The 23,164-nt window shown below is 36.3% G+C and overlaps 1 protein-coding gene across 2 annotated transcripts in view; it reads left to right on the forward strand.

Annotated features, from left to right (window-relative positions):
• The first annotated feature begins 7,308 nt into the window (after positions 1–7,308).
• LOC106878086 (exocyst complex component 1) overlaps positions 7,309–23,164 on the forward strand; it is a 61,001-nt gene continuing 45,145 nt past the window's right edge. For both annotated transcript variants that reach the window (XM_089355453.1, XM_089355454.1), the window contains exons 1-9: positions 7,309–7,409; positions 11,303–11,428; positions 12,509–12,639; positions 13,888–13,989; positions 15,622–15,685; positions 16,984–17,180; positions 17,506–17,631; positions 21,633–21,734; positions 22,690–22,822. In XM_089355453.1, coding sequence (XP_089211579.1) covers positions 11,305–11,428; positions 12,509–12,639; positions 13,888–13,989; positions 15,622–15,685; positions 16,984–17,180; positions 17,506–17,631; positions 21,633–21,734; positions 22,690–22,822 — 979 coding nt within the window. In that variant the 5' untranslated portion in view covers positions 7,309–7,409; positions 11,303–11,304. The remainder of the gene's footprint in view (positions 7,410–11,302; positions 11,429–12,508; positions 12,640–13,887; positions 13,990–15,621; positions 15,686–16,983; positions 17,181–17,505; positions 17,632–21,632; positions 21,735–22,689; positions 22,823–23,164) is intronic.

Below are 23,164 nucleotides of genomic sequence, written 5' to 3' on the forward strand. Positions count from 1 at the left end.
TGTTTTCTTAGCGTTTTTATTTATTTTTTTGTTTTATAGGGTATTGTTTGCTTTTCTTTTTTTTTTTTGTTATTATCGTTACTTTAGGCATAGGTGCAGGCATGGCTATGTGGTTAAGAAGTTCAGTTCTCAACCATGTGGTTTTGGGTTCTGTCCTACTGAACATCACCTTGGGCAAATGTTTTCTACAATTGCCCTGAGTCAACTAAAACCTTGTGAGTGTATTTGGTTGATAGAAATTGAAAAAAATAAGCCCTTTCCATGAATGTGTGTATATATACATATGTGTGTAACGTGTGTATATATATATATTTATATAGATAGGGTGATAAATTGAATATTAATTCAATTTAAAACCAAGTGGCCTAGCATATAAAAAAATCTGAAAATTCAGAAAAAATTGTATTACACGTGTATAAGGGATGACCACTAGGTGGACATCCAATATGCTAGAAAGAGGTCATCAACGACCCAACCACAAAGAAAAATAATTAGTTTTCTTTATTTTTCTTTGTGGTTGGGTCATTGATGACCTCTTTCTAGCATATTGGATGTCCACCTAGTGGTCATCCCTTATACACATGTAATATATGTGTCTGTATATATGTATATATATACATATGTATAGATGCGTGTATATATAAGATGGACTCTCTTGTCGAAAACAACGCTGAGCGTTCAGTTCTTGCCAAATAACCTGCACAAATGATATGTTTACCTTGATCAAATGGTCATGCCACACATTAGCTCACTGTCTCTATCAAATCAATGTTGTCTGAACAGGTGCACAGTGTAACACACGATGAAAGGTGTTTTAGCAGTTTAGTGATCATCTCTTCTCTTTGATTATCTCCAAATACACTGTTTACTTTCTTTTAAGGAAGTAAGCTTTGAGGAAGATTTGGCTGCTATTTCTAGTTAGTCAAGTGACTGCACAGGTGCTTTGGTGGTAGCTAATAGCTGATCAAACATTTGGCATTGTTCCACAAATCCACAAGTTGTGAGTCCTTTAATTTGTGTCAGGAATGCCACTGAAGAGAGATAAGAAACAAACTAAGTCTTAGGGTTGATTTATTTAATTAAAACCCTTCAAGGTGGTGCCCCAGATTGGCCACAGTCAGATGACTAAAACAAGTAAAAGATAAAAGTTAAGAATAAAAATAGAAACAACAGCCAAATATCTCTCAAATTCCATCCTGCTGTCTTGAGAAAGGAAGAGATGGTGTGGTTACCCCTGGAATGTTTTTGGTCCTAAGCCTATTCAATCGGCTAATCTGGGGTTAAACAACAGCACATCACCTCCCTCCAGTTAATGTCTTTGGTAAATCAGTTCTAGAAGTAAGTATCAATTTGTATCAATGGGAAGAATTAGTTGGTGGAATTGAACTCAGTACTGCTGGTTTTACAAATCACTCACCGCCTGACTGGTCCTCGTGCCGGTGACACGTAAAAGCACCCACTACACTCTTGGAGTGGTTGGCGTTAGGAAGGGCGTCCAGCTGTAGAAACTCTGCCAGATCAGATTGGAGCCTGGTGCAGCCATCTGGTTTGCCAGTCCTCACTCAAATTGTCCAACCCATGCCAGCATGGAAAACGGACGTTAAACGATGATGATGATGATGTCACTGCTAAGAATGCTTGCAATCTGTGTGGACTTGATCATTTCAAGTTTGTCTTAGTCATCAAAACTACCCAGTTCTCTTAAATGCCTATGCTGTCATGTTATTTATCAAGAAAGTAGTACAATGAGGTGTCATCCAATTACTGGCATAGCAGTATCACCGTTAACTATTGGGTCAAACTACAAGGGCAAAAGAGATGTTCTAGAAAGAGGTCACTGTAGAAGCATCAAACTGATGGGCCAAGTTATGAAAATAACAGAAAGAGTTTTTAGCAACAACTGATTAGGATAAGAATTAGCTTGGATGAAATACAGTTTGGATTTGTGCCTTGACAGGTTATGACTGATGCCCTCTTCCTAGTGGGCAACTACAAGAGAAATTCTTAGCTGAGTGCTATATCAATTGTTCATTGATCTGGAGAAAGCCTTTGACGGTGCCATGTTCTGTAGTCTGATAGTCTTTAAGAAAGCTAGGTGTAGATGAATAGTTTGTGGTAGCTGTGCAAGCCTTGCACATTGTTGCTATCAGCAAGATGAGATCTCAATGAAGAATTCAGCGTGCAGGTAGGTGTCTAATCAAAACTTGGGTCTCAGCTCTTTCCTGTTTATTATACTTCTCTTTCCTGTTTATTATACTTAAACATGAGTTTAAGATCGAGTGATGACCAGCTCTCATAGTGGAATAATTCAAAGATATAGAGAATTTCTTCTCTAAAATCAAGATGTCTGAGAGTAGACCTAACAAAGTCAAAAGTTATAACAGGAAAGAAAACAAGAATCTACTACCATTTGGAATGTGGATATGCTCAATATGCAGAAATGATGCAAGTAGGAATTCTGCACAGGGTACAGGGTATGCAATATAAACAATGTGTGGACATGTGATGTAGTTGAAACTCAGAAAACTGTCAGATGCACAAAAGTAGCTTGTCATAATAGCACCCTCAAAATTCAAATACTTGGGAAGTAGTTGATAACTTCTGTTACCTGTGTGATCTAATTTGCAATTGAAGTTGAAACTTTGAAACACAGTAGCCAGAATACAGAATAGAAAAAGTTCTAGGAACTCTTCTCTTTTGGCAAAAAGGAGTTCTATCTTCAAATGCAAGATAAAGTGTATGATGTGTATTGTTGCTTGGTAGCAAAATATGGGCATTGAATGTGAAGGTTGTGCAAAACTTGAAAAGAAATGAAAGAAGTAAGATAAAATAAAACTTAAAATTTTTATGTCAATAATGCGAGCTCTTTGCAATAAATTTATCCCAGAGAGAAGGATCAATATATGCAAAAACATTTTTTGAGACAGAAGTCTATGAGATGAAGAATAAAGATCTCAAAATGTTGAAGGCAGCAAGGAATCCCATTTAAAACACCGAAAGCAAACTCAAACTCTCCCAGGACAGTGCAGGAAGAAAAGTCACTGCTGTAGAAAATACAAAAATGAACCTCAGATTCTATAAATTTGCAAAATTGATTATATTATGAAGTGGCATCCATCAATTACATCGACATAAAAGAGTGATGTAATATCAGCAAAAAATAAACACAACCTGATGGCTTTCCTGAGATTCTTTTAAAGACATAAGAAGACTCCAGCAAAACTACCACATATTTTGCAGAGCTTTGCTGTAAATGGTAAACTCATCCCAAAATTAAAAGAAAATATAATATACTCATAAAACAAGAAACAGAGCGGATGCAATTCTTCACACTAACCCCTTCTTCTCTTTCTCTTATTTTGTTATTGACCCCAGGTTAATGTTGAATAAACTGATATAAAGTCAAAGATGTGTTCTGTTTCCTCTCCCACAGTACATTAACATCACCTTTTTTCCTTGCTTTTACTATTTTAATCATTGCTTTTATAGACCATCTCTAGTCTCTTTGAATTTTAGGGATTATATTATTATTGTAATTCAGTTGTAACTCGATACCACATAACTTATTTTGTTATGTGTGAGAGGCAATGTTGTAGTTTGGGTGGGGGAAAATGTAAGAGATGAAAAGGCCAGCCTACCTGAACTACAAGTCATCTTTAATTAACACGAGAAGTGTGCACACTGGTTTGTGAGTAATGAATCAGTGGCTTCATAAAGACCCACATAGTGTTGTCATTGTTGGACAAAATGCTAAGTGGTATTTCTTCCAGCCTTATTCTGAGTTAAAATTTTGTTAAGGTAAAATAAGTTCCAATTGAGCACTGGGGTCATTGTAATTGAGTAGCTCCTTCCCCCAAAATTTCAGATCTTGTGCTTATAGTAGGAATAAAAAAAGAAAAAAAAAAGACAAATAATATTTCCTCTTTTAAAACTGGATTGGCAGAATTGGTAGCATGTTGAACAAAATGTCATGTGATATTAAGTTATGGCTCTTTACATTCTGAGTTCAAATCTTACTGAGGTCTACTTTGCATTTCATCCTTCTGGGATTGATAAAATAAAGCATCAATCAAGGACTAGGGTTGACATAATCAGTGTTTTCTTCCCTTAAATTTCTGGCCTTGTACCTATCAAGAAATTACCAGGGCAGTGAATTAGCAGAATCATTAGTGTATTGGACAAAATGCATTGCAGTATTTGTTCAAATTCTTTACAATCTGAGTTCAAATCCTGCTGAAGTCTATCTTGCTTTTCATCTTTCTGGGAGGCATTAAAATAAATCATTTGTTAAATAATTGACTAAACTCCTGCACACAAAATTGCTGGCCTTGTGCCTGAATGTGATACCTTGCTGCCAGTTTTGACCTTTGTTACCATAAAAGTTTTATTCTTTGCATTATAATTTACAGTAATAAGTAAATTGAGAACTCTGAAAAACAAACAAACAAAAATGTTGGAAAATGAAGTATCTTGAGTTCCTTCAAGCATCTAAGTGAAGGTTTTTGTTATAAGGTTAATTGAAAATGTGGGCCCTTATAGCTACAAAATTTGTGTAAGGAGCAGTGACTTCAGGTACTAGTGCTGCTTAAAAAAGAGATCAAGGTAGGGTCCATGCAAGTAGCTTTTTTCCTGCCAATATTTACATGACTCTGTGGTTGAAAAGCTCACTTCTTAATCACATGGTTTCAAGTTCAGTCTCACTACGTGGCACATTGGGCAAGTGTCTTCTATTATAGCACTTGGTCAACCAAAGTCTTGTGAGTGGATATAATGGACAGAAACTAAAAGAAGCTCATATATATATGTATATATATATATATATATATATATATATATATATATATATATATATATATACACACACACATATATGTATGTGTGTGTTCTTGTCTTAATAATGCTTGATAGATGTAAGTGAATGTCATAGTTATACATGCAATGCCATTCATTTCCAATCATACATGAAAACATGCCTGGACATGGGTAATAATACTTTGCTTAGAAAGAAGTTGGCAACAGGAAGGGCATGCAGCTATTAAAAATTATCTTCAACAAACTCCATTCAGCCTTTGCAAGCATGGAGAGTGGATGTTAAAATGACAACAACGACGATGTTGATGATTATGTTGTATTTTCCTCTGGTAGCAGGCAACAGATTCAAGGATGGTACAAACTCTACTTATACCACTGACTCCAGTTCACTCAGCTGTAGAAATAAGTTGCAATGTCACTGGTGCCAAGGCCTTGCCTTTCCTTTGGATAACATCAGTGGCGTAAAGAGGGGAGTCTGGTATGCATGGATGACTGCTGGTCTTCCATAAACAACTTTGCTTGGATTTGTGCCACCTCAGAGGGGAACTTTTTAGGTGCAATCCCATGGCCATTCACGAACAAAGGAGTCTTTACCCTTTACACTAGGCATTATTAGTTTCAAAAGACATGCATCCAGTGCAGAAGTTGAGAGATGTAGGTGATAGATAAAGAAATATATTACAGTAAAAGTAATCTTTAAATACTGATATTCATCAATCATATTAAAAGGCTTAGTAATAACACAAGGTAAACAATTACAGTTCTATTTGTTTAGAGAGTCACTGCTCTAAAAAAGAATTATTTTGTGTTCTCAAAATAGGTAGAGAAATTTGCAGGATTACTTTGTTTCAATAGTAGAATACCTGTCGTGTTAATAGGAGATGTAGGTTCAATTCCTATGGACAGCTGTTGATATTTTCTATCCAAAGGATTCTTTTAATCTAATGTGCATGTGCTATTATTTATAGCTTTATCTGCTTTGAGATCCACTGTTACATAAAAGGATAATTTTACATTCTCTTGAAGTTTATAAATTCTTCTTACATCAACAACATACAGTTCTTGCTGGTAAGAACAAAGTTTCTAAAATGGATTGAGAAATTCAAAGTATTGAAGGCTGATTTCAAAATGCTGAACATTACAAAGATGACAAATAAACGATTACCCATTTGAGTTATTGTTTAGATTTGTTACAAACACACAACACACATACATGTATCATCATCATCATCATCATCGTTTAACGTTCGCTTTCCATGCTAGCATGGGTTGGACGATTTGACTGAGGACTGGTGAAACCGGATGGCAACACCAGGCTCCAATCTAATTTGGCAGAGTTTCTACAGCTGGATGCCCTTCCTAACGCCAACCACTCAGAGAGTGTAGTGGGTGCTTTTACGTGTGTATGTATGTATGTATGAGTTGGCAGTACAGCTAAGCACTTTATAGGTGCAAAACCAATGGTCAGTTTCTGACTGGCCATTACAAACAATCATCTAAATATGTTACTGTTCTAGTGACTTAGAATGTACTTCTTTTTCAGATATATGAACTACTGATGCTCTCTCTCTCTCTCTCTCTCTATCTATCTATATATATAAATTATCCATTATCTATTTTCTTTTTTTTGTTTGTAACACTGACAAATTATATGCATGTATATATATATATATATATATATATATATATAAATATATATATATACACACACACATAATATATATACATATATATATACACGTGTATAAGGGATGACCACTAGGTGGACATCCAATATGCTAGAAAGAAGTCATCAATTACCCAAGCACAAAGAAAATTTTTTCTGAATTTTCAGATTTTTTTATTTGCTAGGCCACTTGGTTTTAAATTGTATTAATATTCAATTTATCACCCTATCTATATAAATAATACATATATATTAATACAATTTAAAACCAAGTGGCCTAGCAAATAAAAAAATCTGAAAATTCAGAAAATATTTTTCTTTGTGCTTGGGTAATTGATGACCTCTTTCTAGCATATTGGATGTCCACCTCGTGGTCATCCCTTATACACGTATATATATATATATATATATATATATATATATATATATATATATATATATATATATATATATATATGCGAGTAAAAATAAATACAAAAAAAGGGTTTTGTATGATTGTATGTATATATATTATGTGTGTGTGTGTGTGTGTGTGTATATATATATATATATATATATATATATATATGGGAGAATATACAAAAAATAACAACAGACGAGGACAGGTGGTGTAAATAACAAAAGTATATATTAGTATGACGCTCGGGAATACGGAAAATATATATATATATATATATATATATATATATACGTGCGTATAATTTATCAGTGTTACAAACAAAAAAATATAGATAGTGGATAATTTATAGTGAAGTTACCAAAGCCACAACTAATCGAATCATAAACAAACTGGTTTTTGATATTATGCATTAGTTACGTCCGGTAGCCTCGCTATCGAGCATAATGGCGTATTTGTGAAAATGTAAAAATAAAAATAATAATAAAAAGAGGAAATCTTTATTTATTTGACTTCTACAAAAATAACCGAACAGTAAGTCTGAGCCGTCTTTTTCATTATCTCTGCATTAGTTAATGTAATATTTTATGATTTGAGCTACAAATATTAATAAAACAATTCTTTCGCTTGATGTAGCTTATAAAAGATTTGTCGTCTGAATATTTTGGACAAATTTCTTAAACGTTATTTAAATATTATGCATTATATTTGGTAAATTTTTACAATTACACCCTAAAAATTTACCTTATATCTATAATATTTATGATAGGCTAATATATATATTTAGCGGTGTAATACACAAACATTTGCAAGTGAAAGTGTGTAAATAAAGCACCTGTATTCTAGACAGGATAATCCTGGGCTAAGTACGACCCCTCCCACAAATCTAGTAACTACGTTACCGTTGTTTAACCCTAAGTCAATCCGGTATCGAGCAACTCTGTGATCAAAAACATTCAAACCGTGACCATCCCGCCCTTCTTCATTTCAGAACCTCATTATCAAATGTGTTCTTCTTTTTAAGGGGAGTAGACTTAATTTATAGAGAGAATAGGCTGCTATTTCTAGCGAGTCGACCATTCACTCGGCAATTTGAGACTTGAGTTATGGGCAGAAATTAGTCATTGAAGTCTGGTTTATTTCTCTGATGCAGTGTTTCTCAACCATTTTTTTTTTTTTACCTATGTACCCCTTTAATTCCCATTTTGCTTTATTAGACCCCTTCCAGTTGCCATTCGATGTTTAAAAAATCCTGTTATGTTTTCATAATTGAATATTATTAGAAATTGTATTGCAAGAATTGTTAAAATATTTTGTGTATTGTAAAACCAATTTATTGCACATAAATGTTAACGACAAAATCTTATAAATCTTGTATGAACCCTTAAAGGGTCATATGGACCCCGGTTGAGAACCATTGCTCTTATGTACCCAAGATGTGAATAGAATTATGATAGAAATAACGTCACCTTTTAAGTTTTCCATTGTCTTCTTGTCACCGCTAGCAGCTCTGATATTTTCAATTTATTAAAAAGGAGAGTATTAAGTGACGTTTAACGAGCGTCAGTGTTAGGAACCTCAACATATCAACATGTTTTTATTTTGAAACTCAGCATCTTTATACATATATACTGCTTTCAAATGTTGGCACAAAGCCAGCAATTTCAGGGGTTGGAGTAAGTCGATTACATCGACCCTAGTACTCAACTGGTTCTTATCGACCATGGAAGGATGAAAGGCAAAGTCGACCTAGGCGGATTTTGATCCCGGAACGTAAAGACAGACGAAATGCTGCTAAGCATTTTGCCTGGCGTGCTAACGATTCTGCCAGCTTGATCAACATTGTTCCCCCACCCCACTTATCCACATAATAATAATTAAATAACAGTCATTGCATCTTTTAATATACTCCTCCCCGTTTCTCCATTTATGATAACATGCTTGGAACTCTGGCTGCGACCAAAAACAAAAAACATTTGTAAGCTTTGAAGAACTCAGAAGATTTTACACTACTAAAATATGTTTTAGCCTATTATATTCTTTTATGTGATAGTATATTATAAAATTGTCATACGGTAGTCTTTATAATTCTATTTCTTCTTCTTTATCATCATCATCATTGAGTAAGAGAGCAGCACATGCCGTCAAAGTGACACTGGGGTACAAATATATGAAGCCCAGTATACCTATCATGACTATCCGTCTGATAAGGGTACACCAGGCACATGCATCACAATCAAATGTGCACGACAGGGTAATCTCATATCATGATAAACAGTGCATGACCTTGCAGGTGGGGTCCAGTTAGAATTTTTTTCAGGTCAAGTAGCCCATCCTGCTCAAAAGGTCCCTGAATAAGGGTTGTTTAAGAATGTTGTACAAAACACCCATGTTTCCAGAGGTGAACTATTCAAACCCCAAAGAATTCTTCTTAATGCATGGCTATGATGCTCCCCCACTACTTCTGCTCGTGATCAGAGATGCACATATCGTCAGCCACAAAGGGACATGCTCAACTGGCTAAGGTCAAACAACTGACAAGCAAATCTGTGGTATTAAGCAGAATATTTGCTGTAGCTCATTTTTTATACCAAGACAAAACATGTACATGATAACACTTCCAATCAGTTAAGATCAGAAGCCATGAGAGCCATCATTATTGTTATTTCTTCACTTTTCTCAGTCTTTCCCTCCATAAAGGAAACACCCATCGTTTAATAAACTTCTCAAAGTCAATGAACAGTTCTAATTAACCTAAAAATAAGATATAATTAACCTAGAAATAAGATATAATAATAGATTAAAGCAGATATGTTTTTAGATGCCATCAGTTTTGATAACTTAGCTAGTTACTGTAAGAAATTACCGAAGAAGGAACTTTTACAAAGTTGTTTGACCTGCCAAAATTAGCAGCAAAATTTTCATTATACCACATCGGCTGTTAAAAATGGACGCATTGGATAACATAGTTTGAGGTAAAAAAAAGAAAAAAGATTGGATGGTCATGATTTGAATGCCTTTGATTATATAGATCTATTTGATTAGAGCTGTCTTGGGTTAAAACATTATCTATGAGGTATTTGAACTTGGTCATTGAAAATCAAGTACTTTGAGTGACACAATGGTACAGAGGCAGCGATAGAGTAAAAACTTTTCTACTCTAGGTACAAGGCCTGAAATTTTTGGGGAGTGGGGTCAGTCGATTAGATCGACCCCAGTACGCAACTGGTACTTAATTTATTGACACTGAAGGAATGAAAGGCAAAGTCGAAATTCTGCCAAGGTCGACTTTGACTTTCATTTTTCGCGGTTGATAAATTAAGTACCAGTTGCGTACTGAGGTCAATCTAATCGACTGGCTCCCTCCTCCCAAAAACTTTCAGGCCTTGTGCCTAGAGTAGAAAAGAATAGAGTAAAATCTATTAATTTTTCTCTTGATTGTACAGAACTCAACCGTTTCTGCTCTCAGAAATAAGTTATGGAAGAATTGTCAAGTTGTTAAGATTTCTTTGATGAAGTATGAAATTGTTATCGCAGGTATTTTGAGATGATGAGATGATTGTTATGACATATTTTGAGGTCTTGAGGTTCAAAAAAAAAAAAAGGAGCCATTCTTCAGGCTTAGGAAGAAGGATAGTGGTAGTGTCAGTCAGCAGAATCTTGCAGATTGAAACTGTCCACAGTATTGTTGCCAAGTGAAATTGGTATGTTGCTACGGAGTGATATAGAAAATACACACAGAGAATGGATTTTATTCATTTATTAATGACTTACACACATTTGCATAAAATTTCTTTATTTGTTGCTTAAGGCTACCATTGGTGTCATGTTAAAAAAATATCTTAATATCCTAACAATTTTTCAAGCTGATCCCATAGTGGAATATATGATAGGATCCTTTCAGTTTCTATCTACCAAAGCCACTCACAATTCTTTGGTTGGCTTGAAGCTATAATAGAAGACACTTACCCAAGGAGCTGTACAGTGGGACAGAACTCAAGACCGCATAGCTAGGAAGCCAGCTTCTTAACCACAGATTATATAATAGAACTTCTGAAGAACCATTAAAATATTAAAAGCTGTTAACTGTTTTTCTATGGAAATCAGATATATCCACTCAAAATTTCATTACCCTTAACTGTGGAAAGCAGTTTTATATACCAAACTACCTTTTGTTGTGCAATGTCATGTTTGAAACTATTTTTTGTTGGAATCAGTCAAATTCACTGAGTTAACATAACTTGCAGAAAATACCAAATCTAAGTTTTGTTAGATATTTAACATAATTACTGGAATAACCATAAAATTTAATTTCACAGTTAAAAGGTTAAAACAAACCTATGCACATGCAGTGACATTCCCATGAATGTCTATATGCACACACATAGAATTGTATACAAGTGTTTTTTTATTTCTCTTTCTTACAGTAATGACAGCAATTAAACACACACTTCAGCGGGAGGTATTTCTTCCCGCTGAAGAAAGACTTGTTGGCCTAGTTCATGTTGCAAAAGCAGGAAAGAAGAAAAAGAGTAGTTTCTTGTGTGCAGCAGGTAAGTCTGAATATCACTCCCGTTTACCACGAAAAAAAACAGCAAAAAAACATCACTCTAACTACCCCATTTCTCATTGACAGTAAGCAGAATTTATGGTGTTAGGTAATGCATATCAAATATTTAAATATAATCATAAAATCTATGTATTTAGTATTGCCTTTGGTCAGGCAGGACAAAGTTTAACAAATACTGCATTTGGTTAATGTTTAAGAAAAGGAGAGTCTTAATGTTTTGGGCATTAGTCTTTCATCAGCGAGGAAGTGAAATCAATGAGAGAGAGAGAGAGAGAGAAAATGGGATATGAGCCAGGCAGGAATGTGGTTCATGTGGGGGTGTAGGTGGGGAGTTAAGAAGTGTTTGAAAATGATCAAACAGTGGAGTTGTGTGTGTTTTTTTTTTTGGGGGGGGGGTGTCTGCATGTAGAAATGTGCAGGTGTGGAAGTATAGTAGTGTAGGCTAGAGGGGGTGTGAGGTGTTGATGTGTGATTGTAAAGTGTGTATGGGGAAAGTGAAGATGTGAGGAGGTGAGAGCAGGTGTGTGTTTCAAGTTAAAGGGAAGGTAAGAATGTGGATAGTGCAAAGAAGTGTGTGCAGGGGTTTGAATGCAAGACACTGTTGCTTGGGAGATATGAACAAAAGAAGTAAAAGTAGGAGAAAAGGTTTAAGGAGAGAAGAGAAGAGGTCAGAGAAAAATGAATGATTATAAAAGACATTGGTAGAAGAAATGCTTTTACTAGTTCTGAGAGAGAAGTTATTTAGAAATCTCAAAAATGTTGGTGAAACATCTGAGGAAGAATTCTGTAAGAAAAATTGTGAATTCTGAGAGAAGCATTTTAGAAATTTCACAACACTAGCAAAACGTTTGGGGAAGCTGGAAAGTCCTTAAGATGTTGAGAAACTGGTAAAAACAAAAGAAGTTAAGAGAGGCAAATGGAGAGGAAAAAAGAAAGTGAAAGAAGTGTGTGTGTATACACTGGAGTGTGTGTGTGTTATACTCAGTATAACACTGTAAAAAAACTCATACAATATGATATACTATACACTATTCTATCTCGATGTCTCTTAACTTTATTTCAGTGACTGTTGATAGCCCTGTTCAAGCTCATATCTACCAACTGAAGAAAGCAGACAAGGGCGAATCATATAAGAAAAAGTTGTCCTGGTTTCTTAGAGAACTGAAAGTGGTCGATGGCAAAGATGTCAATAAAGTAAGTATTACATTTGTTGGTTTTTAGCCCATGGATGATCTCTGGTCAATGTAGATAATTAGCTGAATGATTGGTGCAAGCCACAATACCAGATATGTCTTATCTCCACCTAGCTGAATTTGGGATCACATTGCTCTTTCTGACAAGCTTGTATGACTGAAAATCATTTTACAACTATCGCATGATGTGAAGACATGAAAGCACACACACACAAATACATGATGGGCTTGTTTTAGTTTCTGTCTACCTCATTCACTCATAAGGCTTTGGTTAGTCTGTGGCTGTAGTAGAAGACACCGAAGGTGCCACTCAGTGGGACTGAATCTAGAGCTATAAGTTTGGGAAGCAAACTTCTTCCCACAGAGCCACATCAGAGAATATAAATCATAAATAGAATTAGAGAGAAAGAGAGAAATTAGATGTGTTCTGTCTAGTTTCACATGTAATGTAGAATGACTTTTCTGTTAATAGATATAATATTGTTATGGATTGGAGTGAACATGGTCGTCTGGGCAGAAAATACAGAAATAAATTTGTTTGTACCTTCATTTTATGTTTTTTTTTTCTATGATAGCATAGGTTAAATGAATACATGTTAATAATCTTACAACTGGATGTTCTTGCTGGTGCTAACCCTTGTTTTGCAAATAAGGAATTTTTTTTACTGATTCCACATGTCTGTAAAAGTAGAGATCTATTGGATGATTTCTTGTCAAGGAATTGTCAAACTTCACATATTGTGGATGCTATATTTTGCAAAATGCAACATAAACATTCACACAGATATGCATGTATATATATATATATATATATATATATATATATATATGGACACACTCACACAATGAACTTTGCACAGTTTACATCTACCAGAGTTACAGTCAAACATTTGTCTAATGTACTGTGTAAGTGGGACTGAACCTAAAATCACTTGGTTGAGAAATGAACTTCTTAACTGCAAAGCCCTATCTGTATCTAAATAAAGAAATAAAATGTATGCCACAATAAATCCTCATCTTCTGAAAAACCTTCAATTAAATATTGTGTAAACATGCTAGATATTGCTACAGTAGATATATTTTTATACAAATACATGCATACACACATGCTTACATATTTATATGTGAATGAATTTGAATGTGTGCGCATGTATGTGTGCATAAGCAATGAACTGTGTTTGTAATTTACTTAAGTTCAGTGTTGTTAATTTTAGCTTTTATTTTTAATGAAATATTTTTTGTGTTCCAGTTTTCAGAAATTGCAGAATTTGACCTCCATTTTGAGAAAGTTTACAAATGGGTGGCCAGTAGCATGACTGAGAAGTCCAGTTTTATATCCTGCCTTTGGAGGGTAAGTTCTAGCTTCCTCAGCTAAAGCACAACTCTTTGCTTGGACCAATGGATGTCTATAGCAGTTGTGGTCTCTTCTGAAACTATTCATCTTCCTATAAACCTAGGGTAAACTCTTGTCATCAATAATAATGGTTATTTCCAACAGAGTTATTCATCATCATCATCATCATTATCATCATCTAATGTTTGTTCTCCATGGTGGCATGGATTGCATGGTTTGACAGGAACTGGCTAAGTAGAAGACTGCACTAGGCTTCACTGACTGTTTTGGCAGGATTTTTACAGCTGGATGCCCTTCCTAACACAAACCCCCTTACAGAGTGAACTGAGTGCTTTTTACATAGCACCAGTATTTCCCTATACTTATAAAATGTTAGCTTTTTCTCAATTTTCATATACATTTGAACTGTTTGTGTTGTATTTTTAAAATTCCTGTGGGGAAAATATCGAAGTTTTATAGAAAATATTAGATGAAATAAGTTTTATATACACTTTATTCTTTCATTAGTGAAGTTGATATCTCCTAGGTGGTTGAAAGGAGCCACGGTAATCCCCTGGATTGTACTTGGGTTGTTTCTTTTATTAGGACAATGACTGAATGCATCAAAGTTCCATCAAGCACAACTTGGCATGTTGATTGTTTAAAGAGAGGAAATAAATGATACAGTTGGTATGGGAAGAGCTAGACAAATGAAAAATTTATTTTATTCAGTTTATTTTAAATTAATGAATATTTTCGTTTTGAAAATTAGTTTTTATTTCATCATTTTGTATAAGCATCAAGATATTTGATAAAAATTAAATTATAATTGCTACATGTATGTCATATTTCCTAATATTACCCATGGTGGTAAAATATACTGGATGCTTTTTCATGGTACTAGCACTTATGAGGTTGCTATGTAGCTTACAAGACTAGGATCTTCAATTGAGTGGGGTTACATTTAAGGTAAGTGGCTTTATGCTAGAAGATAAGAAACCAAAGTATTCAAGAAGGGGCCAGAACCAAACAGGTTCATGTAGCTGTTGATGAGCTTCATGACTACTTATTTTATAGAAGGTTGGGTGGGGTGGAGGAAGAAAAGGAGGTACAATAGTAAAGCATGGGGTTCACACTTCTAGTTCACCTTCTAATTACCCTCAGGGCACTAGAAGGTGAAGAGAGGTGAATAGTTACAGAAGAAGAGAGGGTGGATAGAAGTTGTAAGAATGTATGGAGAGAATGAGAAATGGTTAGCGATGGGAAATGGGTGAGGGGAAAAATATAATGAAGGAAAGGGTTGAGCAGTAGTTGATAGGTGGAGGGAAAGCAGGGAAAAGTAGGTGATGACTGTCAAGATTAGGTAGTGTTGAGGGGTGTATACCCATACACTCATACACATATATATAGGGCATACTGAAATACAAATGTATACAAGTATAGATTCCCCAGACTATTGTAACATTCATGCTGTTAAAGTTTGAAATAATAATAGACTTTCTTAATCAGAATGAAAAATTGGTAATTTCCTTTAAGTAACTAAGCAAGAAACTGTTTTCCTTGTTAAGTTAGTTATGAATTAGTAAATTTGTATTGATGTGGATGATATTGATAATAACAATAATAATAATTACAATTTTTTGTTTTTAGCTAAGTCAAAGATACCACGTGCAGAAAGCTGACTTCCTGAATATTCCAAAGACATTGTTGGAAGGTAGTGTGGATAATTAAATATATTTAGTTGTTTTAATATTGATTGTTCACATTAGTACCAGGTTATATATCAGAAGAAGAGTGACCCCCCCCCCCCCCCCCAATACATGTAGAGTACACCTCACTGAGATGAAAATCCTAAAGTAAACCTTTTGAGGGTTTAAATGTGCAGAGTCAACTCTAAATATCTCACGGTTTTGCTTTCTTATCTCTGTTGCCATTGGTTGGTTTTTATACTAATGTTCATGAAGGGCAATGGATAGTAATTGGTGAAATTGTAGACGAAATGCCTGCAGATTTTAGTGAAACAATCGATATTTGATTCTCATGATCAGCTGACCTAATTCTGCATTTCACTACCCAGTTTTGAACTGCTAAATATTATTATTGCACTTCCTCGATTTGCATCTTAAACCTTAAAGACTTCATTCATACATTTCTATACATACATACTTTTTTGAATGCCCATTACTCCGATAATTCTGTATTTTTACAGTTATTCTTTTTCCATGGCAGTAGATAAATTTTTTATTCCACAACGTATTTGTAGCGGCTTCATGCAGGCATAGCGTGGATTCAATCCTCGATTGCCAAATTTCACTTAACTCTTCAACAGTGCTTCTCTCACGGTAAAACAATAGTTTTTCTGTGAATGGCAGCAGTTATACATTTCCCAGATGCCTTTGCTAAGCAGAATAATGTCTTTGCCACTTGACCCTTCTAACCTCTTCTAGGCCATCAGGGGCTGGAATGGAGATAACAGACCTCCAACAAAATCATTTGTTCTCAACAATGTCTATCCTTCTGGCTGCTTTTCGATAGTTATAAAAACAAGAATCTCATAAGCTAAAGGCAGTTACTGAGAGTGATCATCAGTGAATGTGAATGTCATTGTTGCACTCTTCATAAAGTTCACCTTTAAAATGCCATGACGAATCACAGTACTTTCTTGCCAACCTCCAAAAACCTCTCTCACCAACCTCCAACAATCTTTTCCTCCTCCAGCTGCCAGTTTTTTTGCAATTTTTTGCAACGGAGAATACACCATTTGTGGCAGTTATAACGAAATTGCTTTCTTATATTAAAGTAATAAGGCATTTCAATAGAACATTTTTACCCCTGGGAATTACTGGGTACACCAGCTAGTTATTAATATATACACACAGTTATAAATATATACACACACTTATATATGTGTGTGTGTCAGTGTATATGTGTGTGTGTATAGCTCTATACATTTGAGGTACTTCCTCACAGTGTGTGCCATTCATGTGTTCCTTTGTACTTTATCTTCAACAGAAGTATCTCGTCCATCAGGACAGAGTCAGATAGCTGCTGGTACTGATGACATTGCTATGGTTGATGAAGACTACCAAGCTCTCTCTAGTAAAGAAGAAGCTGATCTTGAGCTCCTCATGTCTGAGTGCCAAATGGCTATCAGTAATGCAGAAGCCTTTTCTGAGCAGCTCTCCAAGCAGCTGTCCATGCTGGATGGTGTAAGTAGAATCACCAATGTCTTTCTCTTATAACAAGTTATTACAGTTATTACCTCCTCATCATCATCATCATCTTCATCATCATCATTTTTATAACTAGTAAAAATCTTTTTCCTTCCTTCCTTCCTTCCTTCCTTCCTTCCTTCCTTCCTTCCTTCCTTCCTTCCTTCCTTCCTTCGTCCCTCCCTCCCTCCCTCTCTCCCTCCCTCCCTCCCTCCCTTCCCCCTCCCTTCCTTCCTCCCTTCCTCCCTTCCTAGGCGACTTTTAGAATTTGATATTTATCTTAAAGATTCTTAGTAATTTTGATGCACTTCTCTGGTTCTAGGCCAACATCCATTCCATCATGGGCTCTGAAGATCAAGTTTTGAACCTGATGCGTTTACTTGATGATGGAATCCAGCAAGCTTCTGATATTGAAGCTAAACTCAATGGTTATGATGCTATTCTTAAAGTAAGTGTTAATTCTTTTTATTGATTTCTTTCTGTTGGGACATTTTAAATTTTTCTTTTAAAACTTAGTATGGTGAGAACTGTAGAAAGTTACCATAGCAAGATAAGCATTGTAGAAGGTTACTTCATGGGAAGCTTGAAACCATATTTCGATTCCTCCTAATTCATAGATATTTATCTTTCTATACAGGCATGGCTATGTGGTAAGAAGCTTGCTTCCCAACAACATGGTTCTAGGTTCAGTCCCACTGCATGGCACCTTGGGCAAGTGTCTTCTACTATAGACTCAGGTTGACCAAAGCCTTGTGAGTAGATTTGGTAGACGGAAACTGAAAGAAGCCTGTTGTGCACACACACACACACACACACACACATATATATATATATATATATATATATATATATATATATATATATATATATATATATACATGCATACATATATATATGTATATATCCATGTATGTATTTGTGTCTGTGTTTGTCCCTCACTACTGCTTGACAACAAGTGTTGGTGTGTTTATGTCTCCATAACTTAACAGTTTGGTAAAGGAGACTGATAGAATAAGTAACAGGCTTTAAAAAGAAAAATAAGTACTGGGATCGATTGATAGGTGGTGCCCTAGCATGGCCACAGTCAAGTGATTAAGACAAGTAAAAGATATATATACATATATACATATATATATATATATATATATATATATATATATATATATACACATACATCATCATCATATGTAGTTTTCCAAGCTGGCACCAGCATTTATGTGCAAACAGAATGTACAGTGCTATTTATAGGATACCTACTGAGGCATGATAGAGAAGCTGGTTAGCTTCATTGGAAAATCTGTCAACATTACCAGATCTTTACTTTTAATAACTCTGTAGATATCCAAAGTGGAACATCCACTGATTCTATTGCCCACGCTCACTGTAGAGGACAGTGAGCATCTGATGACATTCTGAGTGTCAGGTGCCCAGTCTCAGCCTATCCTTTACCCAGGACTGCAGCTCCGTCAAGGAGACGAGCTGTGGAAAGGCATGTCCCACAAACGGAGCCCACACAAGTTCACCTTCTAGAAATCGCTGCAGGTGATGCAACCTGAATACATATCTGTGCATTAAAAGCCATGGCATGCCTAAGCTGCCATGCAAAGGAAGTTGGCAGCAGACCGACTACCTGACCATTGGAATGCGTCCCTTCCACAAGAAAATAAACAGGATATGCTCCAATCTAATCATGCGGTAACTGGGGCATGGCACGATGGTCAGATGATAAATAATGACAGAGGTGATGTAGGCATTCACCACCTCTGCCTGACCTTTCAGGGACAATTTCCTTTCTGCCCATTTCTGGGCAAGAGAGGTCACCCTGTTCGTCACCTCTTCCCAATTCTTATCCACCTGGAGGTTGGGACCAAATAAAACCCCAAGCAGTTTAGTCCAGCATCCAATGACACCGTCTGATGACATCGATCTGCCTTACCAGGTGCCCAGTCACAATTCCACTGACTTTTCGGCATTGATTTTAACCCCTGCAACTAATTCCTTTGCAATGGAGCTAACTGTCTTCATTTCAGAGGCATATGACACCTTGATGGTGATGTCGTCTGCATATGCAGACACTGCCCTCCTGAGTTCAATTTCGAAAGGGAGGCCTCTTAACTGTTCCAACTTCTGCAACAGTGGCTTGGAGCCACTACATACAGAGTAGGTGACAGCAGGCAGCCCTGACAGACCGAACATGCGGTTCCGATAGGTGGCCATTTACTTTGACCACCGAGCAGGTGCCACTGTGCATTGCAGTAATCCAGCCTCTGAAAATGGATCCGAAACTGGCTGCTTTAAGGACAGCTTCCAAGTAGTGATTGTCTACCCTATCAAAAGCTTTCAACTGTTATAAATTGATCAGGGCCCCGCCAATACCAGCTTTAGTTTTAGCCCTCTCTATGATGTATTGCATAAGGTGTAGGTTGTTGTAGGTAGACCTGCTTGGGATTGCACACGTTTGTGCCTCTCTGACCATACTACCACCGACAAGCGCCAACCTTATTGCTAACACCTTGGCCAAAATTTTAAACTTTGTGCTTAGCAGAGTTATGGGCTGAAAATTCCCTAGCACATCCCCATTGTCAGCATCCTCTCTCAGCAGTGTTACCACACCCCAGCTAACAGCACTAGGAATTCTCCTATTCTGCTGCCAGTTACTTTAGACGGTTTACCTCTTAAATTACCTGCTGCCGTATACCTTATACCGAGGACCATACTTACTGAGGTAATTACCAGGAGTGCCTCCGGATACTTCTATCCCTTAGAGGGCTTAACACCTCTAACTTATACCTTACATAATATATATATATATATGTACATACACACAAACATATATATATATTGGCCTTCGTGCGGGTGACACGTAAAAGCACCCACTACACTCTCTGAGTGGTTGGCGTTAGGAAGGGCATCCAGCTGTAGAAACTCTGCCAAATTAGATTGGAGCCTGGTGTTGCCATCCAGTTTCACCAGTCCTCAGTCAAATCGTCCAACCCATGCTAGCATGGAAAGCGGACCTTAAACGATGATGATGATGATGATGATGTACCAAGAAGCTGCCAAACAAATCTGGCATGTAAACATAGAATTCATAGGGCAGACCATCCAAACCAGGAGATTTGTGACTTGTGCAGTCGCTCATCTCTCTCATATTTGAGAGGCTGTAATTGGCTTTTTGCAGAATCTCGTGTTCGTCACCAAGAGCCGTGGTAGGCCATCTAGGTACAAAGTAAACTTCACTACTGCCATCGACCCATCACCCTCCTCAAACAGTGGTGTAAAGTGCTGCTGGAAAGCTGCACACATCCATCTTGATCTGTCAAAGACTTGATCGTGGTTTTGTTTCCACGTCACGTCTCTACTGTTCAGGCCCATTGGACAGCTTTAGTTCCTTTATGTTTTAATGCATAAGCCTTAGCTCTTAATATGCACCATTCGTGTTTTGCCTCAAAGAAATGGTCAAGGGTCATTCTCACTGCTAACATGTCAATCATGATGCCTTTACTAATAGCCTCTTCTAGTTTGCTAACTAGTTCTCCTAATCTATTTCTTTGTATTGCTAAATCTTTGCTCAACACTATCCATTATACTCTAATTGCTCTCTTCAGAGTGATCCACCACCGGTTGTTGACGATAGCGCCTGTCAACTGCTGCTAATCTGGTCCCTGTAGTCTTTGTGAGTCAGTATGGATGCATTCAACTTCCAGTAACTGGGTCCCTGTTTATGGGTCCTATCTAAATTGACTGAGTATATCACAAATTTGTGATCTGTGTAGCCGACCAATTTAAATTATGGACAACCTATGCTATCCCTATCCTCTGACCTAACAAATACGCTATCTAAATACAATCTGGATGACCCACTGTGGTTGCTCCATGTCCATATTGGCACATCATGGAAATTCAGTTGGTACTTGTCATATAGGACTGCTGCTTCATGGACCTGTATAAAATTAATTGTGTGTAATGATGAAATATGTTAATATAGTAATATAATTTTAATATGAGATAATGTTAATAATAATACATCAATATATGTAAAAATCAACGATGATAATGATTTATCACACACACACACATACACTAGCATCATCATTTAATGTCTGTTTACCATGCTGGCATGGGTTGGACAGTTTGACCAGAGCTGGCAAGCAGGAGTGCTGCATCAGACCCCAGTCTGATTTGGCTTGGTTTCTATAGCTAGATGCACTTCCTAACACCAATCACTTTACAGAGTGTGGTAGGTGCTTTTTACATGACACCAGTGTATGCGCATGTGCACACACACACACACACACAAAAGAAAAGTACAGTTTAGAATATGGGCAATCAAGCTTCCTATTGTGTCTATGTACATGTTTATGTGTAATGTGTATCTGTAATAAATGATAATGTGTGAAGTGCACTTCCAAAACTTATATATTTATCATAAACCTAATTTCAAAACAGAATGTAAAAGACCAGATGGAAGTAATGAAGGACAAAGACATACTCATCACATTGAGGAACAAAAACTATGAGAAGCTTTTACATGAACTGGACACTTTGGTTGTAAGTAAAACACAAATCAAAATTCATTCTCATTCTTTGTTGGATATCTTCTTTCTTGTTGAATCCATTTTGACTCCTTAGCTTACAGCGTGTGTTTTTTGATAATTTCATTGTTAGAAGTATTGAATATGTAGTATCATGGACTATCATGTGTTTTTATGTTCAGTGTTCAGATATCTTCGAAAACAGTGATATATTCTGTAAGACAGTAACTGTAGGAAAGACATGAGTAGAGGGAAGATTCTAGAAGCTGACGTTCTGAGTAGGAAGGACTATACATAGTGATTATGTGAGGCCTGGGAGGGTTGGATGCAACATTGGTGATAATAGTTTCAAATTTTGGCACAAAGGCCCACAGTTGTAGGGGAGAGGAATAGTCAATTACATTAACCCCCCAGTGCACAACTGGTACTTATTTTGTTGACCCTGAAAGGATGAAAGATGAAAGGCAAAGTTAATCTTGACATTACTTGAACTTTGAACTCAGAAAGTAAAGAGCTATATGTAAAGCTGCTAAGCATTTTGCCTGACATGCTAACAATTCTGCCAGCTCACCATTTTAACACAGACATAGGTAATAGTGGTCTCAGAGTTTGGCTGATGGTCTAAGTTGATTAGATCGACCCCAGTGTTCCACTGGTACTGATGTTATCAACCTTGAAAGAATAAAAGGCAAAGTTGACCCTGGTGACATTTGGATTCAGAATGTAAAGATGGACAAAATGCTGCTCTGCTTGTTGCCTGGCATGCTGGCATTTCTGCTGGGTTGCCACCTTACACAACATTGGTAATAATAAGAGAAGGGGTGAGTGAGTCAGATGTGTATATGTATGTGCATGTGTGTGTGGTGTATTTTGTTTCTTGTTTCTTTCTCTTTTGCTTTGTTATAAAACAGTCTACGTTTGTATTGATTGAGCAGAGGTGTTAATGCATTTCTCTGTAACTTCTCAACTAGAGCACGTTGGACCTTGACATCAAACATACGAGAGCCCTTATGGACGGAGATCTGCTAACACCCACTGGAATATATGAGTGCACAGCAGCCGCAGAAGCTCTTCAAAAGTGTGTACATGCAAATATACATCCAGGTAAATCACATCAGACACAGATCTGGTTTTTGTTACTTTGTAATTGTTTGACTTTTTTTTTTTTAATGTATAGTGAGTGTTTTTTTGTTGTTGGTTGTTGTTTAACTGCCAAGTTGTCTCTGAGCAGGTATTCCTGTCTTGATCATTCTATATTTTCCTAGAATCTAGGACTATCATATTGTATGAGTACTTTTTCCCTAGATGATCTGAGAGAAATTTGGCTGCTATTTCTAGGAGGCCCTTATTTACCAACAAAGGTAGAAGCTCTCTGAACTTTGCTCAGCCTGTTCTTATCCTAGCAACTACATTTTCAGAACTTCCTCTACCCACTGCTAACTTGGT

This window comes from Octopus bimaculoides, chromosome 7 (assembly GCF_046866305.1).
Source record: "Octopus bimaculoides isolate indiv1 chromosome 7, ASM4686630v1, whole genome shotgun sequence".
NCBI lineage: Eukaryota > Metazoa > Mollusca > Cephalopoda > Octopoda > Octopodidae > Octopus > Octopus bimaculoides.